Source organism: Lactuca sativa, chromosome 5 (assembly GCF_002870075.4).
Source record: "Lactuca sativa cultivar Salinas chromosome 5, Lsat_Salinas_v11, whole genome shotgun sequence".
Lineage (NCBI taxonomy): Eukaryota > Viridiplantae > Streptophyta > Magnoliopsida > Asterales > Asteraceae > Lactuca > Lactuca sativa.
The window spans coordinates 41,058,437-41,081,777 of NC_056627.2; the positions used below are offsets into that span (position 1 = coordinate 41,058,437).

At 32.3% G+C, this 23,341-nt stretch overlaps 1 protein-coding gene across 2 annotated transcripts; it reads left to right on the forward strand.

The window, feature by feature from the left end:
• The first annotated feature begins 18,602 nt into the window (after positions 1 to 18,602).
• On the forward strand, positions 18,603 to 21,931 carry LOC111879920 (TORTIFOLIA1-like protein 3). 2 transcript variants are annotated; one of them, XM_023876349.3, is made up of 5 exons: positions 18,603 to 19,623; positions 19,700 to 19,805; positions 20,096 to 20,547; positions 20,626 to 20,981; positions 21,691 to 21,931. In XM_023876349.3, the coding sequence occupies exons 1-4, from the start codon at positions 18,811 to 18,813 to the stop codon at positions 20,971 to 20,973; spliced, it is 1,719 nt and encodes a 572-aa protein (XP_023732117.1). In that variant the 5' UTR covers positions 18,603 to 18,810; the 3' UTR covers positions 20,974 to 20,981; positions 21,691 to 21,931. The 2 variants fall into 2 exon arrangements, with proteins under 2 accessions (XP_023732117.1, XP_023732116.1); XM_023876348.3 differs by lacking the exon at positions 21,691 to 21,931 and having other exon boundaries at positions 18,604 to 19,623; positions 20,626 to 21,147.
• The last annotated feature ends 1,410 nt before the right edge of the window (positions 21,932 to 23,341 follow it).

The following is a 23,341-nucleotide window of genomic DNA, read 5'->3' on the forward strand; positions in this document are numbered from 1 at the left end:
CTAGTTTGGGGTTCGGAATAGGCGTTTTTGGCTCGAAAACAAGTTGTAGAGAGAGAGTGTAGAGAGAGAGTGGAAAGTCTCAAATGGACTTCCACTCACCCTTATATAGGGGTTTGAGTTGGGGCTCAGTGGAAATCTACCCGATACTGCCGTTAAACGGGGCTTTTGGTCGCACCCGATTAAATGGGAGTTGTAAAGCGTTTACTAAGGATTGCTAAAAATTCACGAGTTATCTATTAAGTTAAACTCCATTTGTGAATAAGAAGAAACACTAAAACTTGTAATTCAAAATCTGACAATTTTGACCTTTTTGATTGGGGTCCATTAATGGTTAAAACGGATAAAGTAAAGACTTAACATATTTAGACGAATAATTATGCATTGTCAAAAGTACATCGCTGCAAGTTTAAAAGTGAACACTAAGTTTTTCAATGTTGTAAGTTTTATAAACACAAATTATAAAACTAATTTGAATTAAAATAAACAAATAAGGTGTGTTTTGAAATGTAGGCATCAATGATGTCTTTTAAATACATTTGGATAGGAAAGTTGTAAAAATACCATGTCAGGTTACTAGAAAACACATTTAAGTTAAGTACAATGCCTAAATGAGAAAGTAGTCAAAAGACTTAAAACAAAAGTTGTTTGAAGATCCGATGAAGCTTTTACACATACTATGAATTTTGATGTCATATGTTTAAGTTTTATAGTATAGGGTTTAAACACTTTTATAAAATAAAATGTTTCTTAGTTTTTCGAAAACGTGCCAAAATGGTAAGCAAGGTTTAAAATGGTTTATATGCCCTTAAAAGCACATCTATCCATTGGAATGGATTTGAAATGAAATTGAAATAGCAAGGTTAAAACCAATATTAGTTAAATTGAGTTTTGAAGAGGAGTGTTAAGTTAAAGCAAGTTGGCAAAAGATTTTTTTTAGCAAGAATATGGCTCACATTGTTAGGAAATGTCTACTAAGTTGAATGAAGTGGTTATAAAATATTTTATCGATGATAAATAAAACCGATGAAGCGAAATAACTTTTCGATGGAAGATTAAGAAGAAACGAATAAGTATGTTAGTGTAGCTAATCGTACTAAAATACTAAGGCGAGTACCGATGTTTTTTCCCCAAGATAAAGGACAAGAAAAATTGTTAGTAACACGTTTTATGGTGTCAATGCAGTTTATGACCTTTTATAGAGGTCAAAGGGATATCCTATGTTAAGTTTTAAGCTCAAGGTGGAAACAATGTAGAGCTAAATCGTAACGTAGTAATAAGGTCTCACGTATGCGTTAAGCCTCCGTGTCTCCTCGTGAGTCGAATTGGGAATGCTCTCCAATGATATCCAAGTGGCTACTTAGAAACAACTCATCTACCTCCTTACGCGATGCTCCAATTATCATTCGTGTCGATATCGAAACGCTTTTTCCTAGTTGTAACTCTAATATGAAGACGATCAAGAGGTATTAAGGAATAATTGGTATAGGTTTCGACTTAAGATTATTACTAGTGCATATCTAGCTATTAACCTTACATCTAAAGTCAATAGTTACCAAGTAATACCCATTCTTAGTACTATGTGCATTGCTCCTAGAGCGGCTAGTGATATAACCTAAGTGGTTAACCTAGCATTTGATAAGGGGTAAGAATATTTCTAAATAAAGGCATTGTTATAAAAGTGCACTTAGTTTCTAAGTGTATCTAGATGAATGCCTATAATATGCAATGCCCGTACGCACACCGAAAAATTTTGTTTTTCAAAAGTTTAAGTTGAAAATTGTTTTGAACATAATTATAGTATAACCGTTTCTAGCCTCACATTAACTTTCCTTAATTAAGCATAGTTGGATGCTATACTTAATTAGAATCCAATAATGCGTAGTCGAATTAGTTATACTAATAGTATGTTCAGTATTTTAAAAAAGTTTAGAAACTTTTTGGCTATAGTTGTGGTTTTCCAAAGGAAAACCGGTATTCTCTATAACCTTCGGCTCTGATACCATTTTCTGTCACACCCCGCTAAAGCGGAAACACGAGGCGTGGCAGTATAAAAGGTTTCATAGCAAAAGTTAAAAGACAACACCAACCATAGTATTAAAAATCATTACAAATTTACAATGGGTTTGAACAACTTTTAAAAGAAATTACAATGAAAATTGGAATACAAGACATGCGAATGCTCCTAACAGTGAAGTGTCCCTAAGTGCCACTTACTCGATGATTCCTGAAAAAGCATGTAAAACGAGCGTCAACTATAAAAATAGTTGGTGAGTACTCACAAGTTTAACAAAATAATATTGGTTCATGAATTGAAATCAAAGTTTTGATAAAAGTTTCCAATAATAAAAGTATATTGTTAAAAGGAGTAAATAAGTTTGTAGAAACAAAGTTCTTTGTCATCATGAGAGATAAATTATGTTGCCCGAATAAGATGCAACATTCATATTCTCATGGAAGATAAAGTTCGTTACTCAAACGAGTAAACAAGCTTCATTGCTAAAATGAGCAATCAATTTCGTTGCTACAATGAGCAAACAATTTCATTGCTAAAACATGTATATAAGTTTTCAGTAATAAAAGTTCGTTGTTGTAATGAGAAACAAAGTTCATTGCTATAATTAATAAACAAGTTTATTGCTATAATGAGTAACGAGTTTCGTTGCTAAAATAAGTATTCAAGTTTCATTGCTAAAATAAGTATACAAGTGTCATTGCTAACATGGGAATACAAGTTTCGTATGTGCATAAAGAATAGTATGTGCATCAAGTTTCCATTCATGAGTTCACAACCAAGCCTAATGACCGAATCGTGCCCTATTGACTACTATGTGTATCGCAAACATAGTGTATAAAATGGTAAAATGCACTTGTGACATCCCCAATTTTCACGGCCAGAAAAGACCGATTTTGTTTATGCTTTATAAAAATCAGAGTACTTCATTTCATAAAAGTGTTGTGGAATTTGTTCCCAGAAAAACACGATAAATACGTTATCAAAACATTTTCAAAGAAACGTGTTTTATTCATTTTAAAATGTTTGGGATGTCATCGTCAATACAGAAACATAAGCATAAATGGAACTTACATTTATTTACACTAGTGATCTACATCTCTTTAATCTCTCAGTGTAATGTGACTTCGTATCAACACCTGTGATATAAATAAACTGAGTGGGTCAGGTTGGGAAACCTGGTGAGTACATAGGGTTTTCAACCCACAATATTATAATTATTATGTTTAAACAATCAAACAATCAACCCAATTACCCATCCCCATTATCTTCTTTACTCTTAAGGATTTAACCTAAGAGTCGTCTATCCTGCATTCGTTTATTCCAAAGTCCCTTACTTCCACGGTTATAGGACTGACACTAAGTCCATAGCTGCCAATGTTCGTTCGTAAAGCACTAATTCCATAGCTGCTATAGTCTATTCATCGGGTACTAAATCCATAGCTACCAGTGTTTATCTAATAGGTACTAAGTCCATAGCTACCAATTCCCAACAGGTACTAAATCCATAGCTACCAGTGTTTGTCCAATAGGCACTAAGTCCATAGCTGCCGATGTTTATTATGCACTAAGTCTATAGCTGCCAATGTTTACTCACATCATCTTTTATCTCTCGTCATTCATCTACCCATGTCATACCCAACATATTCGTATATATAATACAGTTTAAATCATATAAAACATGTATAAAAATCTTTCACCAGCATAGACAGCAAGTATTCAGACAATATACACATATAGCACGTAATTTATATTAAAATACTTCATATCTATGTGTAAGATGAAAGTAACTATGCACTCACCTGAAAGGTGGTGAGTCGGCACTCGGAAAACACTTCGTTACTCTTAAAACAATTATCCCTTGACGAAACCTAGTATCATTACCACTAGAGTTTAGTCTAACGCTTGACGAGACTAATTTAATAGTCTAGCTATTATTACTATTATATAAGCGTTAAATAACACTCAATATAACTCATAATAATAGCCCAAATAATTATTTTAAGGTCCTAATAAGGTTACTATAATTAAATAAAATCTATATTAAATATAGTATAGGCGTAGCTCACTTACAGCGGGTTTTTATTAAAAATCGGACTTCACTGGAGCAGCGTTTCCGAGCCAAAAGCTTTTCTTCTCGGAGCCGTCGGGCGCTCCAGGGCTTTCTTCTTGTGATAGGGAGGTTCCCTAGACTTGGGAGGGGTTTTGGGAGGTTAGAGAGAAGTTAGAGAGAGAAAGAAAGGTTTGAAGGTGTGAGGAAATTATGAAGAGTTCATATCTTATTTATAGGAATTGTATAGTAAAGTAGTCTCCAAGCTTCGTCCGTAACTTTTGCATACGAGCTCCGTTTTTGTCTGTCTTTTTACCGCTGAGTTCCTATTAATGAGATCTTAAACTCTCATTTAGACCTTGTTGGCTAATTCTCATTCTATCTCGGATTTACGAAACTGTATCGAATTCGTCGCGCTCGAAAAGTAGAGACTAAGCTTCGTCCATATCTTTCTCATACGAGCTCCGTTTTCGACTGTCTTTTTATCGTTTAACTCCTATTAACGATATATTCATTTATCGTTTAGATTATTTTGGCTTAAAATCGACCGATCTAAAATTCAGATTTCGGGCTGTGTACTGCTATGCTAAATCTTAGAAAAATCACAACTTCCTCATACGAAGTCAGATTTGGATGTTCTTTTTAGGCAAACTATTGGTTTAACATAAACTACGACTTTCGTTTAGATCGCTAAGGCTAAATCTCGCTCTATCGTAAATTCACTATTTACGCCTCCCGATATCGTGTCGGTTCCGTCGCGAAACTTCGACGGGTCATAACTTCTTTGTTATAACCCGGATTTCGACGCTCTTTATATGTACGGAAACCTTGTAACATATACTAAAACTTGGTTGAGATTATTTATTCTTAATAATCTTTTGTCGAAAAGTCATTTTCGACCCCTATTACCTCTAAATTGACTAGCCCGGATCTACGGGCGTTACAACACTCAAGCAAATCGTGCGAGTGAGGAGTTGTCTACCTCCTGATAGCGCTATCCATAATAACCATAGGCTCAAAAGAGTTAATGAGTTGTGTCTAGAGATTCTAGGGACTTAACCGCGATACAGTCCTCATGAATTAAAGTAACATACGCATACATACGAAATATAGCAACCAAGTTTCATACAAGTCAAAAATAAATACAACGAACATAACAATAGTTTAGGACATGCTTTTCCACCACAAAACATTTAAAAACCGAAAATAGGGGAGTGCGTGAATACTGACAATATGCAAAATATAGTAATCAAGTTTATACGAGTCAATTAAATATAACGAACATAAATAGTTTAGGACATGCTTTTCCACCTCAAAACATAAAAACTGAAAATAGGGGAGTACATGAATACTCACAATGCATTTAGATGATGCAAATGGTGCCTTGAACTACGCTCCACTCGTACCACTATCGTTTTCCTACAACGATGTTACACACTAATGAGTCTCTAATCGAAATCTAACACTAGTATACATACTACTACAACAGAATTATGCTAATATTGTGTCAAAATTTAATATAGATAAGTTAAAAACATTTTTCTGTGGAAATTAAGTTTCAAAGAATCAATTGTTATATAACAATTTAAGTGGAAAATTTCCATTATTGAAATGTTAATATTTAACATTTTAGAGGTGTTCCAATGATTAAATATTCAAAACTAAATCAATTTAGTTCTAAAATTTCCCAAACTTTTCATTTCAGTTTTAATTGAAGTCAAATACCTCAATATAAATTTTCTTGAATTTTTGATTTGTCTAACTATTTTTCACCGTTTTAGTTTCTTGAATAACCATAAAATCATGAAAAATATTAACAGTTAATAAAAATTACCAAACTTCAGATTTTGGTTCTAAATGTGTTAAAAGACCTCTAGATAAATTTTCATGGATTCTGGATATGCATAACCATTTTTCATATATTTAATTCTCTAAATATATAACAATTCATGAAAAATATAAATCAGTTAAGAAAATGCCCTAAACTTTTTATCGTAATGTCATTACACATACGTAAGCTGATAAAAATATACAACGCGGTTTCTAAACTGTTTAACCCAATTTTATGATTTTTATGCATTTATTCTAATAAAAATGGGGATAAATAGAAAACAGTTTCCAAAATTACCCAAACTTTTTGTAATATTGCTATTACACATTGTTAACCTGGAAAAAATTTAAAAATGGATTTCCAAACTATTTAAACCAATTTTATGATTTTTGAGCATTGAAATAAATAGATAATAGTTTCCAAAATTGCCCAAAGTTTTTGTAACACTGTTATTAGTCATTATTAAGCTAGGAAAAATATAAAAATGAATTTATAAACTGTTTATACCAATTTTATGATTTTTGTGTATTTATTCTAATAAAATTTGGGTTTAAGTGTATTTAATCTTGGGAAAATAGAAGAAAAATAGTATACAGAAGAGAAAACTTATAAAAATTTTTATGTAGCAGCCTAATATACTACATGGTGTTCTGGTAAATTTTCATAATTTTTGGATAAGTAAAACTATTTTTCCTGTTTTTAGTCCATTATAAATACAAAAATCGGAGAAAAATAGGAATACATTATGCAAAATTTTGAAAATAATTTTCTAAGTCTTCCACAGAGCTTATAAGCTGCGAAAATTGTTAGTTTTCCCTTTCACTTTCTCTAAGGTGGGTTTATGATTTATTGAAACCAAACAAAAAGAAAATTCAAAAACATGTTAAAAAGTAACAAAAATAGACGAAATTTAATGTGAAGTAATTATTTATCATAGGGGTCATCCACAAATTTACCTAGGATTTATAGACTTCAGAAAAGTATTTTATATGATTTATTGCCCTATTTTTTTTCAATAATTATATTAATTCGAAAAAGATGAAATATTTTCTGGAAATTTACAGATCATCTTATTTTGTTTATGGGAATCTGGGAAAAATCGGATTTGGTCAGAAAAGAAGTTTTAGATATTTATTTGGAAATAAATCCGTCATGAACATATTTGAAAGCTTTTAACAACATACTTTGATGATCTAGCATCTAAGCTTGAGGATCATCACATGCATGTTGGTTTAAAGACCATTCATGAGTTTGAAATGTTCAAAAATCGTTTTTGAAAGAAAAATTAGAGTGCATGTGGTGATTTTCCACCAAAACTTATAGAAAAGTGCATTTTTCATGATCTTGACTTAGGTTTAGGTCCTTGGATTTCACCATTAACAACATGCATGTTGTTTTTGGGTGAAATCCTACCACCATAATCATCAAAACCATGAGTTTGTGTGTGTGTATGTTTATGTGTTCATGATCTTTCATTAGAATTGTGTAGAAGAACAAAGAAATGCAAGAAAATCCATGAAAACTTGAAGGAAAATGAAAGGAAATCGTGTTCTACCTTAATGAACACCACTAGGTGATGAAGATTTTGAGTAGCTTGAGTGTTATTGGACATTTTAGCTGTAAAATTTCGTGGTTCATAGTGGGAGGAAGAGAGAAAATGTGTGTGAGAGTGTGAGAGAGAAGAAGAATGATTTTGTGTTGGGAAGAGGAGAGATATGGGGAGGGAAATCCGAATTTTCAATGAGGAGAGAGACTCCCCACCTCTTCCATTTATTTTATATAATTTTCCCTCAATTTTTAAAAATTTTCCCATTTTTTATAAAGTATGCATTAAGTCATGATTTGTTTTATTAAATTATTGATTTAACTTGTTAATTAGGAATAAATGTTGATAGTTTAAATTTTATTTTCCTTGAATTCATTTTCATAATTTTAATTATTATAAGAACATATTATAAGGTTCATAACTATTTTTATAGACTTTTTAAGGTTAAATTTTATAAATTTTGGTTTTAGGGCATTTAAGGGTTTTTGAGAGTCTGTAAATCTTTGGATATCAAAATAAATAGAATATTTGAGACTTTAAATTATCCTATGGTATTATAACTCTTATATAGTTATAAATAATGTTTGTAATTTATTTTTATATATTTATTGGCATTCTATGTAGTGATTCCGAGATCCAACGAAATTGAGGAATCAAGCATACTAGCCCTAGTCTTCAACTTTGACTTAAGTTTTTATGAGACTTTGACCTAATTTCTACTACTATGTCAAGTGCATGATGTGTGTATATGATTCATGAAAAGGTGTTCGAGTCAAGGAATGACCCAAATGTGGATAGTCACTTCGAGATCCAACGAAATTGAGGAATCAAGCATACTAGCCCTAGTCTTCAACTTTGACTTAAGTTTTTATGAGACTTTGACCTAATTTTTACTACTATGTCAAGTGCATGATGTGTGTATATGATTCATGAAAAGGTGTTCGAGTCAAGGAATGACCCAAATGTGGATAGTCACTCCAGTTAAGTAGATGTAGAATTCACATATCAATGTGAAATCTAAGTACACTATCCATTGTTTCTAATTGTTTCCAAGTTTCTAGTAGGTTATAACTTAGCTTCTAGTTACTAAGTCTAGTATGTGTTGTGCCTATATGTGAAACTAAGTTTAGTAAAAGCTAGAACTGACTCGAATTTTGACGGTTGCCACATACCCATTCGGTCTCTTTTAATCGGTAACTACCTAGCATATCAGGGTGTTGGCCTACCCCTTCGGTCTCTTTCAACCGGTAACTGCCTCGCATATTTGGGTGCTGGCTTACCCCTTCGGTCCTTTCGACCGGTAATGGGGACTATTTCACCCCTACCACTACCACATATCATAGCATACTAGCACATAAATCATAACAGATAGTGGCATACCAGACAATTATCACAAATACAACCATCTCAACTAAAATCAGCTACTAGTGGGTCGGCATTGGTGCCTTCGACCCACTTCCACTGGAAGCTAACTCACCTCAAATGCTATAAAGTAGTTGAACTGTCCTCGACTATGAAATCAACCCCACTCAAACTCCCAAACATAAAAGATTTCCTTTAAATACCCCTTTCATACTCATAACCCCTTAAGAGTCAACTTTGGTTAAAGTCAAAGTCAAAGTCAACATTTTGGGTTGACTCAACTCGGCGATTTGTCCCATTAACTCGTAGAGTTCCATAAATCAGAAAAGACTGAAATCGTAATCCAACTCGTCGAGTTCTTTCACAACTCGTAGAGTTTCTCTTATTAACAAAATCGTGACTTTCCCACTCAGCTCGTCGAGTCCGCCTTGAACTCGTCGATTCCTTCCTTTTACATAATCGGGACACTTCGACCCAACTCGTCGAGTTCCTATATGAACTCGTCGAGTTCTTTAGTCTGTTAAGATTTCTTAATGGATTAAGTTACTAATCTTTAGATCTAAGATCCATACTTCAGATATAGACTAGAAATGTCCTTAGAAGGTAAAGTTTCAAACTTTACCCATTAATACCACTCCTCAAGATATTTAGCTCAAACCCTAACTCTAAAAGATCTAGATCTTGATCCAAAAGCCATCAATACTTCAAGATACGGTGTACAAATAGAGATCTGGACCTTAGAGACTAGATGAACATGTGAAGCCTTCAACTTTCTCTTCACGCATGGCCCTTTGGAGCTTAAAAGGCCAAAATGGTACCCGAAAGGTTACATGAGACTTCTATGGCCATAAAGTTTGCACATTTATGCCATGAAAGCCCTTCAAGACTCTAGATCTGAAAGGGTATTCACTTGGGACATCCATTTCCCAAGGATCAAGATATTTGGACCAAAAACACAATAAAAGTGTTAAGAAAGAGATCTGAGCAATCATTTGGCAAGTTTGAGACTTGCTTACCAAAAAGTGACGAGGATGGGGTGAAGTTTCTGGATCTACAAATTCCTTATTGAGTCCTCAAGCTTCTTCTTCTTCCACAAGCTTTAAACACACATAACTCTCTCTAGGATGGCTCACAAACTCACACAATGCATTACGGTTTTGAGATTTAGGGTTTGGGACTTGGAGACTGTAAATAAGGCCAGCCTATGGAGGTTAAGGTGTTTAAATAGGGTGCAAAACCCTGAAAATTAGGGTTTCATTCTGCCCGTCGTACTCATCAAGTAGACTTCACAACCGACATCCAAATCCATTCCTACTTGACGAGTTTGGGGCCTCAAACTCGTCGAGTTTCTATATAAAAACGAATAAATTTTGAATTAAAAACATACAAGGAACCGAGCGTTACACGTCAGTGGATATGTGCAATGTAGAATGAGAATCATTATCGTTATGTTGACAAAAGTTGAATGGGAAGGAGATGGATTGTCCCTAGATTGGCTAGAGGAAAAGGTTTCGACTACCTCTTTTGATATGGAGGAGGCAGAAATAGAATAAGTATGATATGGAGGCTTGGGTTAAATAGTTGGTCAAAGAGATTTTTATGGTATTTCCATGAATTAAGGGATTTCATTTTAATTATCATGCGAAAGTTACATAATTACCCTTATAAGAATTTTTAATTATTTAATTATTCCTAAATTCCTATTAGCTCCTACATGCACACAATACTTGTGAGAAACATTTGAACCTCTCTCTCTCTCTCTCTCTCTCTCTCCCTCTCTCTCTCTCTCTCTCTATATATATATATATATATATATATATATATATATATATATATATATATATATATATATATATATATATGAATAAGTTCAAATGAAGACAGTAAATAAATTGAGGACGTGAAGACAATACTTTTATGTTATTATCATGCCATTAATCTTTTATATACTGTCTTATGTCTTTATTCGGTAATGAATATATTAATGATCATATTTTAATATTAACATTATAACTTACTACAAATAAATATATGAATAATCATACGCCAAAAATTCACACTAGAATTACAACAATAGAACATATATATAAAATTCTTAGCAGAATAATAACATAAAAGTAGTGTCTTCACGTCCTCACTTTATCTACTGTCTTCAATTGAACCATCACCTATATATATATATATATATATATATATATATATATATATATATATAGAGAGAGAGAGAGAGAGAGAGAGAGAGATACCATGCGACAATCAGGGTTGAGCCAGAAGCTGAAGTCATCAGATTTCGTTTCTCCGTTTGATGCATCAGAGAAGTGAAACCGAGAAAGGGAAAATGATATGGGGAATGTGCTTGTGTTTTGTTGGATTCATGGAAAGAGGTTTCCCCTGGTTCCCCTCCTCTCAATAAATTAATCGAAAACCCATTTTTGAAGAAATCTTCATAACTATGTTGAAGGGTTTACAAGCATTAGACGGTGATGGTGGCCTGATGAAGGTGGTGTACGAGATCCGAAAAAGAGTGAATAAGTCAAAAACTTTGAGCGTGATTTTATATGTTTCCAATTATTATAGTCTTCAAATTAAGTTGTTACTAAAATTATAGGCTATAATTTTAGTTTAATTAATTAATTTTTAATTAAAATTACCTTGATGCCCCTATCAAAGTTTTTAAATTGATCGGTTGAAATTGAGTTACAATGCAATATTTGTTGGTTTATATATGATTGTAGCGCTCTCTCTCTCTCTCTCTCTCTCTATATATATATATATATATATATATATATATATATATATATATATATATATATATATATATTACTATATATAAAACATATCAGTCATATCTTGAATTTTAAGAGGTACAAGATATAAAACTTTTTGTACAAATCAATTATGCATAACAAAATCATTAATACTTACTAAAATTTTGAAAACTTGAATTAAGGAAGGTTATTAAAAAATTAATTTGGAGCAAAATAACTATTTTAAAATATTAAATTCATCAATATAAGTTAACTTATATTTCTTAAACTAGATACTGATAATAATTAATTTACATCAAATATATAAACATAAAATATAAATACAAGTTTAAATCTAATAATTATTTTCCCGTAAAAAAACTATTCGCTAAAAAAACTATTTATCGTCGCTGCTTTGCGCGGGAATATATCTACTATATATATATATATATATATATATATATATATATATATATATATATATATATATATATATATATATATCCTATCTTAATAAAAGAAACCTTTTGATGACATGTCACTCTCACAATTCATTTTCAATTCATTGTTAAATTACTTCAATACCCTTGATTATTTTAAATTTGGTATTCCTTAATTGCATATCCTACTATCTTAAATTAAATTTCACAATTTTGACTTTTTTAATTTTAATTTGAATTTACATTTAGAAAGGTTTGAATATGATAAGTTTTAAATGCAATTCAAAATCAACAATATCATCAACACATTTTAAATGCTTAAAATTCGAAATTCATTATAGAAATTTGTTAAATAAAATCTCATGATATCAGGGCTATTTCTGTGAATATCATTATAATCTTATAGTTTAGAGTTTTGACTGACAATTTATACAAATTTGTAACTAACAGGGGATAATACAAAAAACATGATTTGTAATACTTTGATTTATTTTAAACCACATTATAGAGATGACATTTTACTCTCAATTTGATATTACTATCTTTGATTTAGTTTAAAAAACATTATGGAGATGATTTTTTAGAAATAATAGCATTCTACTTTGATTTATTTTAAATAACATTATGTTATAAACAAGTGATAACGTTTACTTTCAATTTGATATTACTACTGCTATAACTTCACCACCATTAGATGTTCAAATAACAATCTGATAATTTGAAATTTTTTATAACAAGACATGAGCTAAAAAAATTGATAATCTGAAACAATACATAATATGGAAATAAAAAAACAACATTATTTTCCAACACTAAATATCTGAAACAATGAATAATCTAATAAAAAAAATTCTGAAACAAAGCATATTTTGAAAAATCTGAAACAACAATAAACGTCCAACACCAAACACCTTCAATCCTGATTTTTGTTTAAGGTTTAACCAAATCTTAGTTTTAGATTGGGTCTAAGTTATTTAGCAATAAAGTAGGAATGAGATGAAAAAATCGAATCACATGGTGTAAGTGGAGTGAAAGTAACCAAGGAAGTTTAAAAAAAATCTTATAAATAACTTAAAAGTTTTATAAATATTTTACCCGTGGTTCCTACGGGTTGTAACCTAGTATATATATAAGCAATGTTTAAGGATTTTGCTCAAACAATTCATGAACTAAAAAAAGTGGAAAGTATTATGTGGTGATTGGTTGGATTTTCATAATGCAGTGATTTAATAGAAAGAAATAAGAGTATATCATGCTATAATAAACAAATAAAGAGAAGTAGGTTGTTATTTCTTGCATCTAGATTAAATAAACCCTTCTTTTCTACCAACATATATATACCTTGATAAAAAAAAAAAAAAAACATGAGGGTAAGGCTGACTTTTGTTATGCTTGTTCCCGTATGAAGCATTTCCTCAGTAGTATTTTGAACAATTGTCATATTATAAACATTTATTTTGAACAATTGTCATATTATATAGTCATTAATCAAGTACTAAAAGATGAAAATGATTGATGATCAAATTTTATGCCATAATGTGATAGTTGTGCTGTATTCTTATTTCTTAGGGTATTTGACTAAATAATAATAATAATATAGAGAATGCGGAGGTGGGTGGGCAATTGGTTGAGTGGGTTCAACTAAATTGGCTTTTTATGTTAGCAAAAAAAGTGTATCCATGATGCAAGAAGAATCTGGCCTAAACCATGTGTACGCCATTATTAGAAAATTGAAGCTTTTCATGCTTATTAATATATATATTAAGCTTTGAATTGACATGGTAACTTTAAAATAATTGCATTAGAAAAGAAAGTTGAGAACCTGGACAAAAGTTAAATATATATAATAACAACATATTTTTATGTTATTTTTATTTTAACTAATGTATCTATTATGTTTTTTTATTAGTTTTTGGGACCAAATCTACATCAACATTTGCTTAGGTAGAGTCATTATAGTTATCACACTATGAAGTTTTAATTAACTACACAGTTTAAAATACATAGAACCATTGTTTTTTTTTTGGTGAATGTTAATAGAAAAAGTTAGTAAATAGCTAACAAATACATAGGAATAAACAAAATTGGATTTAACATCCACGAAACTCGACTAATACTAAAACACCTATTCCGGTATAAACAAAATGTTGTTATTTTGCATAATTGATAAAAAAAAAAATATAACGATAAAGTATATTAGTATGTTATATAAATATAAAGCATATCACAAAAATATAAATTTATAAAAATGTTAATGAAGAGATTAAGAGAACATTTTTTTAAAGAGAGAGACAAAACCAACTCTCATGTTTTTTCAAGATTTAGATAAAAAATAGTTTTGTTCTTAAACAACCTTTAATTTCATATACTGGATCTACGAAATGCTTAAAACAAAGTCGGTTTGAGAAAAATTATAAGTTTGACCTGCAAAAACACCAACAAAAATAAATTTTTTCACAAGTTCCACCCGTACAAAAATGTTTGTTTGTTGGTATATAATAACTTGGCATGTTAAACATGCAAAATTACTATTCACCTACGAAATCATGGTTTTCTTTATAAAAAAAAGGATAATTTTTGAAGTTTTTTGTGGTATGTATATTCAAAATCTAGTTTACAAAATGAGAACGCAAAACAAAAAAGTAATTAAAATTCACTCTTTGATTAATGGAAAAACTGACTCAAAACCAATGTTTTACCATCTATTCTCATAATCATAAACTCGATTATAAATAGGTATATATAGACTAACAAACCAACTTGTATTAGACTAGGAAACTTATGACCAACTTGGCATAAACTAAATTTTCCATAAATTAGATTGTTTGGTCTCTAAGTCCTCATCGACTTAGGATTCCAACACAAAAACCATTTTCCAGCAAAATAGAGCTTTATATTATATATAAACGAAGCTTCTCATGTAAATAGTAATTTAACAGGCAAGATCTATAAAATTACTATTCTACTTCGAATATCATGGTTATGTTGTCGTGATAACTTTTTTCTTAAAGTTTTTTGTAGTATAAATCTTCAAGAATCAATTTTCACATCAAAAACATGTTTTAATGAAATAAATATAAGCTTTATCTGCGAAAATGCAAAACAAAAAAAATATTCGTAGCTGAATAGTAAGTTCCATAGTTAGACTTTCAAAATTAGTTTTCACTCGTGAAAATAATTGTTGTTGTTTTATGGTAAGATTCTTCCATAATCATTTATATAGTAAAAGATAGTTTTATATGTAAAAAGAAATTTATTGAGAGAGATTTTACCAAAAACAATGATGTAAACATAAAGAAAAATGATATTAAAAAAATATTTCATAATAACCGACCAACGATTTCACATCTATTGTATGTGGATAACACTTTATTCATCGACAAATGGTCCTAAAGGAATATTAGGAATCTAGCTCAGATCATTCGATGTTTTCATGTTGCCTCTGGTCTTGAGATACACTTTCATAAGTCTAAAGTCTTTGAATTTGGTGTTACAACACATGAAACGTCATGATGGGCTCATCTGTTGGGTTGTGAGCCTTCTTCCCTATCGTTCAATTATATGGGCGTTCCGATTGGTGCAAATACGAACATCAAGTCAAACGGGAAATCTATCATTGAGAGATTACAAGCAAAAGTCTTGGACTGGAAAACAAAAAAACCTTTCTTTTGGAGGGCGCCTAACACTGATTCAATTGGTGTTAGGCAATCTCCTTACTTATTATCTTTCTCTTTTTGTTGCTCTACAGGTGTGATCTCATAATTGGAGAAGCTCAGGCGCAGATTTTTATGGGGAGGCTTGGAGGATAATAAGAAAATCAGTTGGGTGGCGTGGTGTAAGATTATTAAAACTAAGGAGGATGGAGGTGGATCTTGGATCGAATATATGATGGTGGATTCTTGTGGTTTTGGTCTAGTCAACCTGATCCACAACTTGTGAACCAACTAATAAACATCCTTGGATCAACTCGTCTAAACTCAAGCAGAGATTCATGGTCATGTGAATTATATTCAAATGTGCAGTTCTCGATTGCAGCATATAGAAGGAGCCTCATAAATTCAGACAGTGGATCGGAAGAAGACAACTCCTTTCAGTGGCTTAAAGAAGTACGTATAAAAGTTTCTTGTTTCGCTTGGCGGGCAGCTCAAATTCATATCCATTTTTTTGTGGCTCTCAAGAATCTGGGAATTAATATAGCATCTAGTAAGTGTGGTGAATGTAACTTAGAAGAGGAGACAAGTGACCACCTATTGTGTGTGTCATTTGCCAAATATACTTGGGAATGGATATTTAGGTGGTGTGGTATCCCAATGCTCCTTTTCGATAAAATAACGAAGTACTAAAATTTGTGGCGTCATGGGGAATAGCCCAAAAAAGAAAAAAGTTTTGATGGGTATATGCTATGGAACGATATGGTGTTTGTGGAATGCAAGAAATGATTGAACCTTTAATCAATCAAGGATTACACCAAAAAGGTTGTGGACATTGTTCAGTCATCAGTGTTCCTATGGTTCAAACATAGAAGCAATAAGGAAATATATAATTGGTTAGATTGGTGTTATAATCCACTAATGTAAAGCAGAATAATGTAAAGCAGAATAAGGGAGATGGATATTCTTATGTTGTGGTGAGGTCTTGTTTTTTCTCCATGCCTTACAATTGAAAGGCTGAGTTTTTCATCCCTTCTTTTCTTAATAAAATTGCTGGTTTGAAAGGAAAAGGTAGACAATTTCCCATTCTATTTATCAAATTTGCAACCCATTTACCATTCCAAGCTCTTCACCTTTGAAATTCATGCCTACTATGGTAAATCCTCCATTATTGTTTAAATCTTTCAAAAAGCTTAATGATATTAAGTATATTTGTTTTTTTTTTCTCTAATCTCATTTTAGAATAGTTATAAGTAACTAAATGTTTAAAGAATTCAAATATAACTAAGAAAACTGTATACATTACTTTCATTGAGAGACCAAAGTCAAATCTTTGCGATCATAAGTTCCAACATCAACACTTCAACTTAATGGTATTATGAAAACCCTAATTAGGATATTTGATTCTTTGTGTGAGCTATGTTAATCTAATCAAAACAAGATTTTTTTGGTTCGAATATGTGTGGTTATAGACAAAAAACAATTTAGCCGAACAAATGATAGGATGTCATGGTTATTGACATACATATGCTTTACTGTATTACTATCTTATATCATACGACATGTATCTACTAAGATTTGTTTATAGGACCATGGATTGACACAAATAATCTTTTTTAGTACATAACAAAAATAAATACTTGATACCATCTACACATGTTGATCTTTTTAACAATATGTTATAATCATTGGGTTTGAAAATCAAATCCCAAACTTTGGCTTAATATTTCCAAGATTTGGGTTGATTTAGTGGATAATGGAATTGAACTACCGAAGCTATTTGACAGACAGGTTAGAAATGGATCAAACACTATATTTGGGTAAGATGTATGGATCAAGATCTCCACTTTAAAATAATGCTCTCAAACCAGATATCAGAGGTGGTGAATAGATCCTTCAAATCGCTAATTTATTGGAGTTGTTTGAGGTCGGTGACTTTGATTCCCCAGTCGGATAAATGGGGATGGAACTTGGATCCTTCTTATGACTTCCTAGTGAAGTTGGCTAGGAGGCATATTAATGATCAAAGGATTTCAGTGGATGGACAGTCTATTAGATGGAAAACAAATTATTTTTGATAATATTGTTGATCATTTTTTTTCGTTTGGAAACTCTAAGACCATGATCAATTGGGCGGTGTGTATGCAAAATTCAATGTTGTTCAATTTGGTTGTTGCTAACATTTATCTAGCTTTTGTTTGGTTTCTTTTTAATATATTGTTGCTATTAAAAAAACAATGTTTTCCAAGACTATATATGGTGGAAAACGAAAAATAAAAGTTTGGATGCATCCTTGTCATGAAAGTGATAAATTATCAAATGAAATTAGAAATATTGTAGACGATGGGTGGAAATGACTTTTTTTTTTAACACTACAATCACTATTGCGAGAATTTTGATTTGTAGTTGTACCTTATATGACGTATTTTCTAGCTAGCTTGTTCTTTTCTTTAACAAAAAAAAATGCGACTTTCTAAAATAAAATAAAATTACAAAGCTTTGTAATTGAATAATTGACCATAAGTTCTTAACTCCTCCGTTGAAGTTGAAACTTACATCAATCGTGCCCATTAAGACACATTTATTGCAAAAGGATGGTGTTACATATTGGCATACAATGGTTTGATTTTTTTTGCATTTAATTGCATTATTTATGGTTGTACCAAATTGCATGTTGAATGGCATTCACACTTTTTACCATGCGATATTTGTTGAATAACATTTAATGTATTCTTTTACTTTAGGGTATGCTTGTTCATTATATATCTAGCAATGTTACCTTCAATTTAATATTTTAATATATAATCTATATTAAGATAAATTTATTTTTGGTCCATATGTACAAATTGCCATTATTATCCTATGAAAAACTAGACATTGAAACAAGAAAATTTTCCGTAAAGTTCTAACGACGTCGTAGAGGCATTGTATGGGATTGGATAAAAAAGCCCAAAAGTAATTAAAGTTCACGGTGATCCTGAAAATTTATTTCCATTGAAATCACTATCCTCTTTAGACGGAACAAACATATATAACTACTTTCAGTTTCAGAGAACCCAAACACGGCACCGCCACATCGAACCGCCATTCTTTCACCGGCCATGCTGCCGGAATTCACAGATAAACCACCACCACCACCTTGAAGCACCTTCGTTTTTCCTAAAACTTCCACAATGTCACTTGCTAAACACACTCCCAGTAGCCAGTCTTCAGCACGGGAATTCAAGCATCGAGTGCTCGTGTGTCTCAACAAACTTTCCGACCGCGATACGCACTCCGCCGCCGCCACGGAGCTCGAGTCCATCGCTAGAACTCTAAGTCTGGATTCTATCCCACCGTTTCTATCTTCCATTTCCGTCACCGACTCCTCTGACAAGTCGCCGGTCCGTAAACAATGCGTTCGTTTAATTTCTACCTTGTCCGAAGCCCACGGCGACGTTTTGTCGCCTTATTTGTCAAAACTCCTCTCTGCCGTTGTCAAACGACTCCGTGACCCTGACGCTGTGGTCCGTTCTGCCTGCGTTGCCGCTACCGGCTCCATCGCCTCTCACATCACCAAACCTCCATTTACGTCGGTGGCGAAACCCTTGGTGGACGCTTTAGCGACGGAACAAGATTTGAACTCTCAGATCGGCGCGGCTTTGTGCTTAGCTGCGGTTATCAACGGCGCACCAGATCCAGACACTGCTTACTTGAGGAGGCTGTTACCGAGGATTGAGAGGCTGTTGAAGAACGATAGCTTTAAGGCGAAGGCAGCATTGCTGACTGTCGTAGCGAGTGTGATCAGCGTCGGTGCTGCTTCGAGTCAGATAATTGTGAGGAATCTGGTGACGGTTATGGTTGATTTCGTGGTCAAAAGTGAGGATTGGACTGCGAGGAAAGCGGCAGCAGAGGCGCTGGAGAAGTTGGCTTTGGTGGAGACAAATTTGTTGCCGGAGTTCAAGGCTTCGTGCTTGAAAACATTTGAGGCAAAAAAGTTCGATAAGGTTTAATACTAATCTATGAATCAAAATTAAGTGGTACTTATGTGGATTTTCGTTGAGTAATAATATTATTTTGTAGGTGAAAGCTGTAAGGGAGACGATGAATCAGATGATGGAAGCTTGGAGTTTAATTCCAGATGTACTTGAACAGATATCACCACCCCGTGAATCACAATCTTCTAAAGGTATGAAGAACTATCCCCTTAAAATTCGAAATACATATATCCATGGTTCCTGAACAACTAATACTTGGCTATAAGATCAGATCAACCCATCTCTTTCATATATTTTGTTAAATTAAAATTGCGTTCTAGATCGCAGTTTTTTCCACTTAAATTCTTAACTTAGCATAAAATTAAGTGAAAGAACTCTAATCAGTTAGTAGAAACTTTGTTTGTGTGTGATTGTTTGTTGATGATAATAATTATCCGAATTCCCAAAATGATAGTGTGATTTCTGATCTGTGATATGGCAGAAGAAGCTGTCAGTGATGTACCATATCCACCAAGAACACCTCAAACTGTTCATAAGTCAACCGGTTCTTCCACCAGCAGTACTACTCGTAGAAATTCATTGGAGAACAGCAACAGGAAAAGTGGTCCTGCAATGTTTCGTAAGCTGGATCGCAAGAAGCCAAATGATCAGAAACTCAACATTGCAGTTTCTCTGCCTCCACCTCTTGTCTCTAACAACGAAGATCATCTCAAGTTTAAACCAGTGACGAAACGCCTCCTCTTCAATGAAATTTCAGATGAAAAAATGCACGAATCATCATATCATGAAGAAAGCTCAAGCTCCAAAGTTGCAGAAATCATTGGCAACTCCAGTATCAATTCAATCCAACAAGAATCCGAGGACTTATCTGTGATCCGCAATCAGCTTCTTCAAATCGAAACCCAACAGTCCAATTTATTCGATCTCCTCGAGGTAATTTCAATTTCATTGTTACTTTATAATTTAGATCAACCCAACCAATAAACTCTGTTGCTCTGACCTAAATTACAGAAATATATTGGGAGCTCACAGAATGGGATGCGATCATTGGAGTCTCGTGTACATGGACTAGAGTCAACACTTGATGAAATTTCATTCGATTTGGCAAAGTCAACCAGAAGAATCTCAAATCCCGAACCTACCCTCTGTTGCAGATTACCAGGTGCAGATCTTTTGAGCTCTAAGCTATGGAAGAAAACAGAGATACAACAACAATCAAACTTGCCATATCCTTCATCCCAATCTGTTGCTACCATGCGCCACACCAACACGGGATTACACCTCATGAGCGGTGGTGGTAGTGGCTTAATCAAGAATCCATTGGCTGAGTTGCACCATGAACGGGCCCACAAAACATAAATTTCAAGGTATGTTTTGGTATTGTGTAAATGGCATATTTTGTGTATATAAGAAATGAAATATGTCATTATTTTCTTTGCTCTCGTGTATCTTAAATTAGTGTTTTTTCTGAACATGCGCTCTTTGCAATTTGCATGCTGATTATGATTAGTAATTTAAAGGTTGAATTATGCATCTTTATGTGTGTTAGGATATTATCTATTATCTTCTTACGACAAATTTTATTGATTTGTTATGTCTGTGTCAATACCAGAAGGGTAATCACATGTTCTTGTGGGGTTCATGAGTATTATGGATATGGACGTTACGGATATACCTTTTGTTGATGTGATGCAAAAAAAAAAAAAAAAAAAGACATTAGACAACTTTATGATAAAATTTGTACGTGAGGAATGCATGAAATGCTCAAGAATTCACCAGAAGTGTTTTTGTTAACACATTAAATACGTAATTGCTTACATGAATGGCAAAAATCCACGATTTTCATGTGATTAACCATTAAAATGGCATAATTAAATCAAAACAAAATGCTTGAAAAGTTTAACACTTTCCGATTCAAACAACCAGCCAAATGTTTTTTTTTTAATAAAATTTACAAAATAAAAAAGGGGAGGCTCATTCTTTCACTTATGGGTGAAAAAAAAAAAAAAAAACAAAGTGTGTTTAAATCGGAAAGTGTTGTACTTCTCAAGCATTTTGTTTTGTTTTGATTTATAGGCCTACACTAGTAACACAGCTATCTTTATAATGGCGCGTGATGGGCCTCACGTGTTTGTGAGTTGTGAGTGCTACCAACGTTACAAGAGGAGAGGACCCTATCTATATTCGATCATGTATCCAAAGTTTGTGATGCATTTCTAAAATAAATGCTTCTAGGTCGCATGTAACATGATCATACTATATCATTATTGTTTCTTGTTTTTCACGAGAATATTATATGATTGAAGGTCTTGAAGTCCGTACGCTGTGATGAGATTTACTTTTGAATTATTTTGTTGGGCAATTGTGTTATGTTGATTCATTTTTCATCAAGAATCAATTATATGAGATTTGTATATAATCCATCTGATCTACATCATAAGTCTCTTAGTTAACTTTAAACTTCCAACGTTGTAAAAAGATTGGTAATAGATGAAATTGGTTATCTCTAGTTTTGGTGATGTGTCGTCTGGCTATTTTGAACAAAAACGCTAACTACGGAAGCTCGGTGATGTAGAAAAAGATATGTTAAGCCATGGACATGCATATGTCAGCTCTAATATTAAGATTATAATATGTATGTGGAGTTCATAGTTTTACACATTAGCAATATTATACACATGGTAATCCATATCATAAGGATTAAATCAACAACACCCAGACAAGTTTCCTGTAAACCAATAAGTTGGAGCCTACCAGTAAAAAGAGTGTTAATGATGCTTAGCCATGATCAAACGAGTGTGTCAAAGATGATGAACACTTTTAATTTTTTGTGGAGGATTGTACTATAAACCACTAGTCCCAAAATATTAGAAAGTTTTTTTTTTTTTTTTTTTTTTTTTTTTTTTTTTTTTTTTTTTTACATTGTTGTCGTCAATTAGCTCAATAACGTTATTGTTTATAGGATATATGAAAAATAAACCGAATTTATGATATGCATAACATAATTCTCTGATAGTATCCACCACTCTATCATTACAAAAAGAAAATATTATAAATATATTGTTATATGACTTCGATTCTAAGACAAAATTGAAAAAAAAATCAATGTTGTTTTGGTAAAAAAAAATAATGATGTATTAGTAGTTTATTTTTAAATATAATTTTGGTCTCTATCATGTTGAAAAGACTATTATATCTTTTATGTTTGTTTTTTTAATCGTTTTATATCTATGTTAATGTTTTTAATTAATTAAAAATACTATTAATGGCTCTCTCTCTCTCTCTCTCTCTCTCTCTCTCTCTCTCTCTCTCTCTCTCTCTCTCTCTCTCTCTCTCTCTCTCTCATGCCACCATTCAACTCCTCTTCTTTCTATCTCTTTTCAAACACACACACAAATACACCTTCAAGAGCACATACACACCAACTCAAGAATACATACACATAATGTAACATCCCAAACATTAAGAGTAAAATTTTCATTTTCAAAACAATAAGTCATACAATTAAGTTGTCCCAAAACCAATCAAAGTGATTAAATCACTTAAATATCAGAGTAAAAAATCATAAATAGTCAATGCAGAAAACTCTTGGGGATATAGTGCAATCACGTTGGACCCTTCCCTTTAAAACCGGAAGTACCCGAAACCATAAACATAAAATCATAACCACAAAGTTTAGTGAGTTCCCCAAAATACCACATACCATACATACACATCAAACATGCAT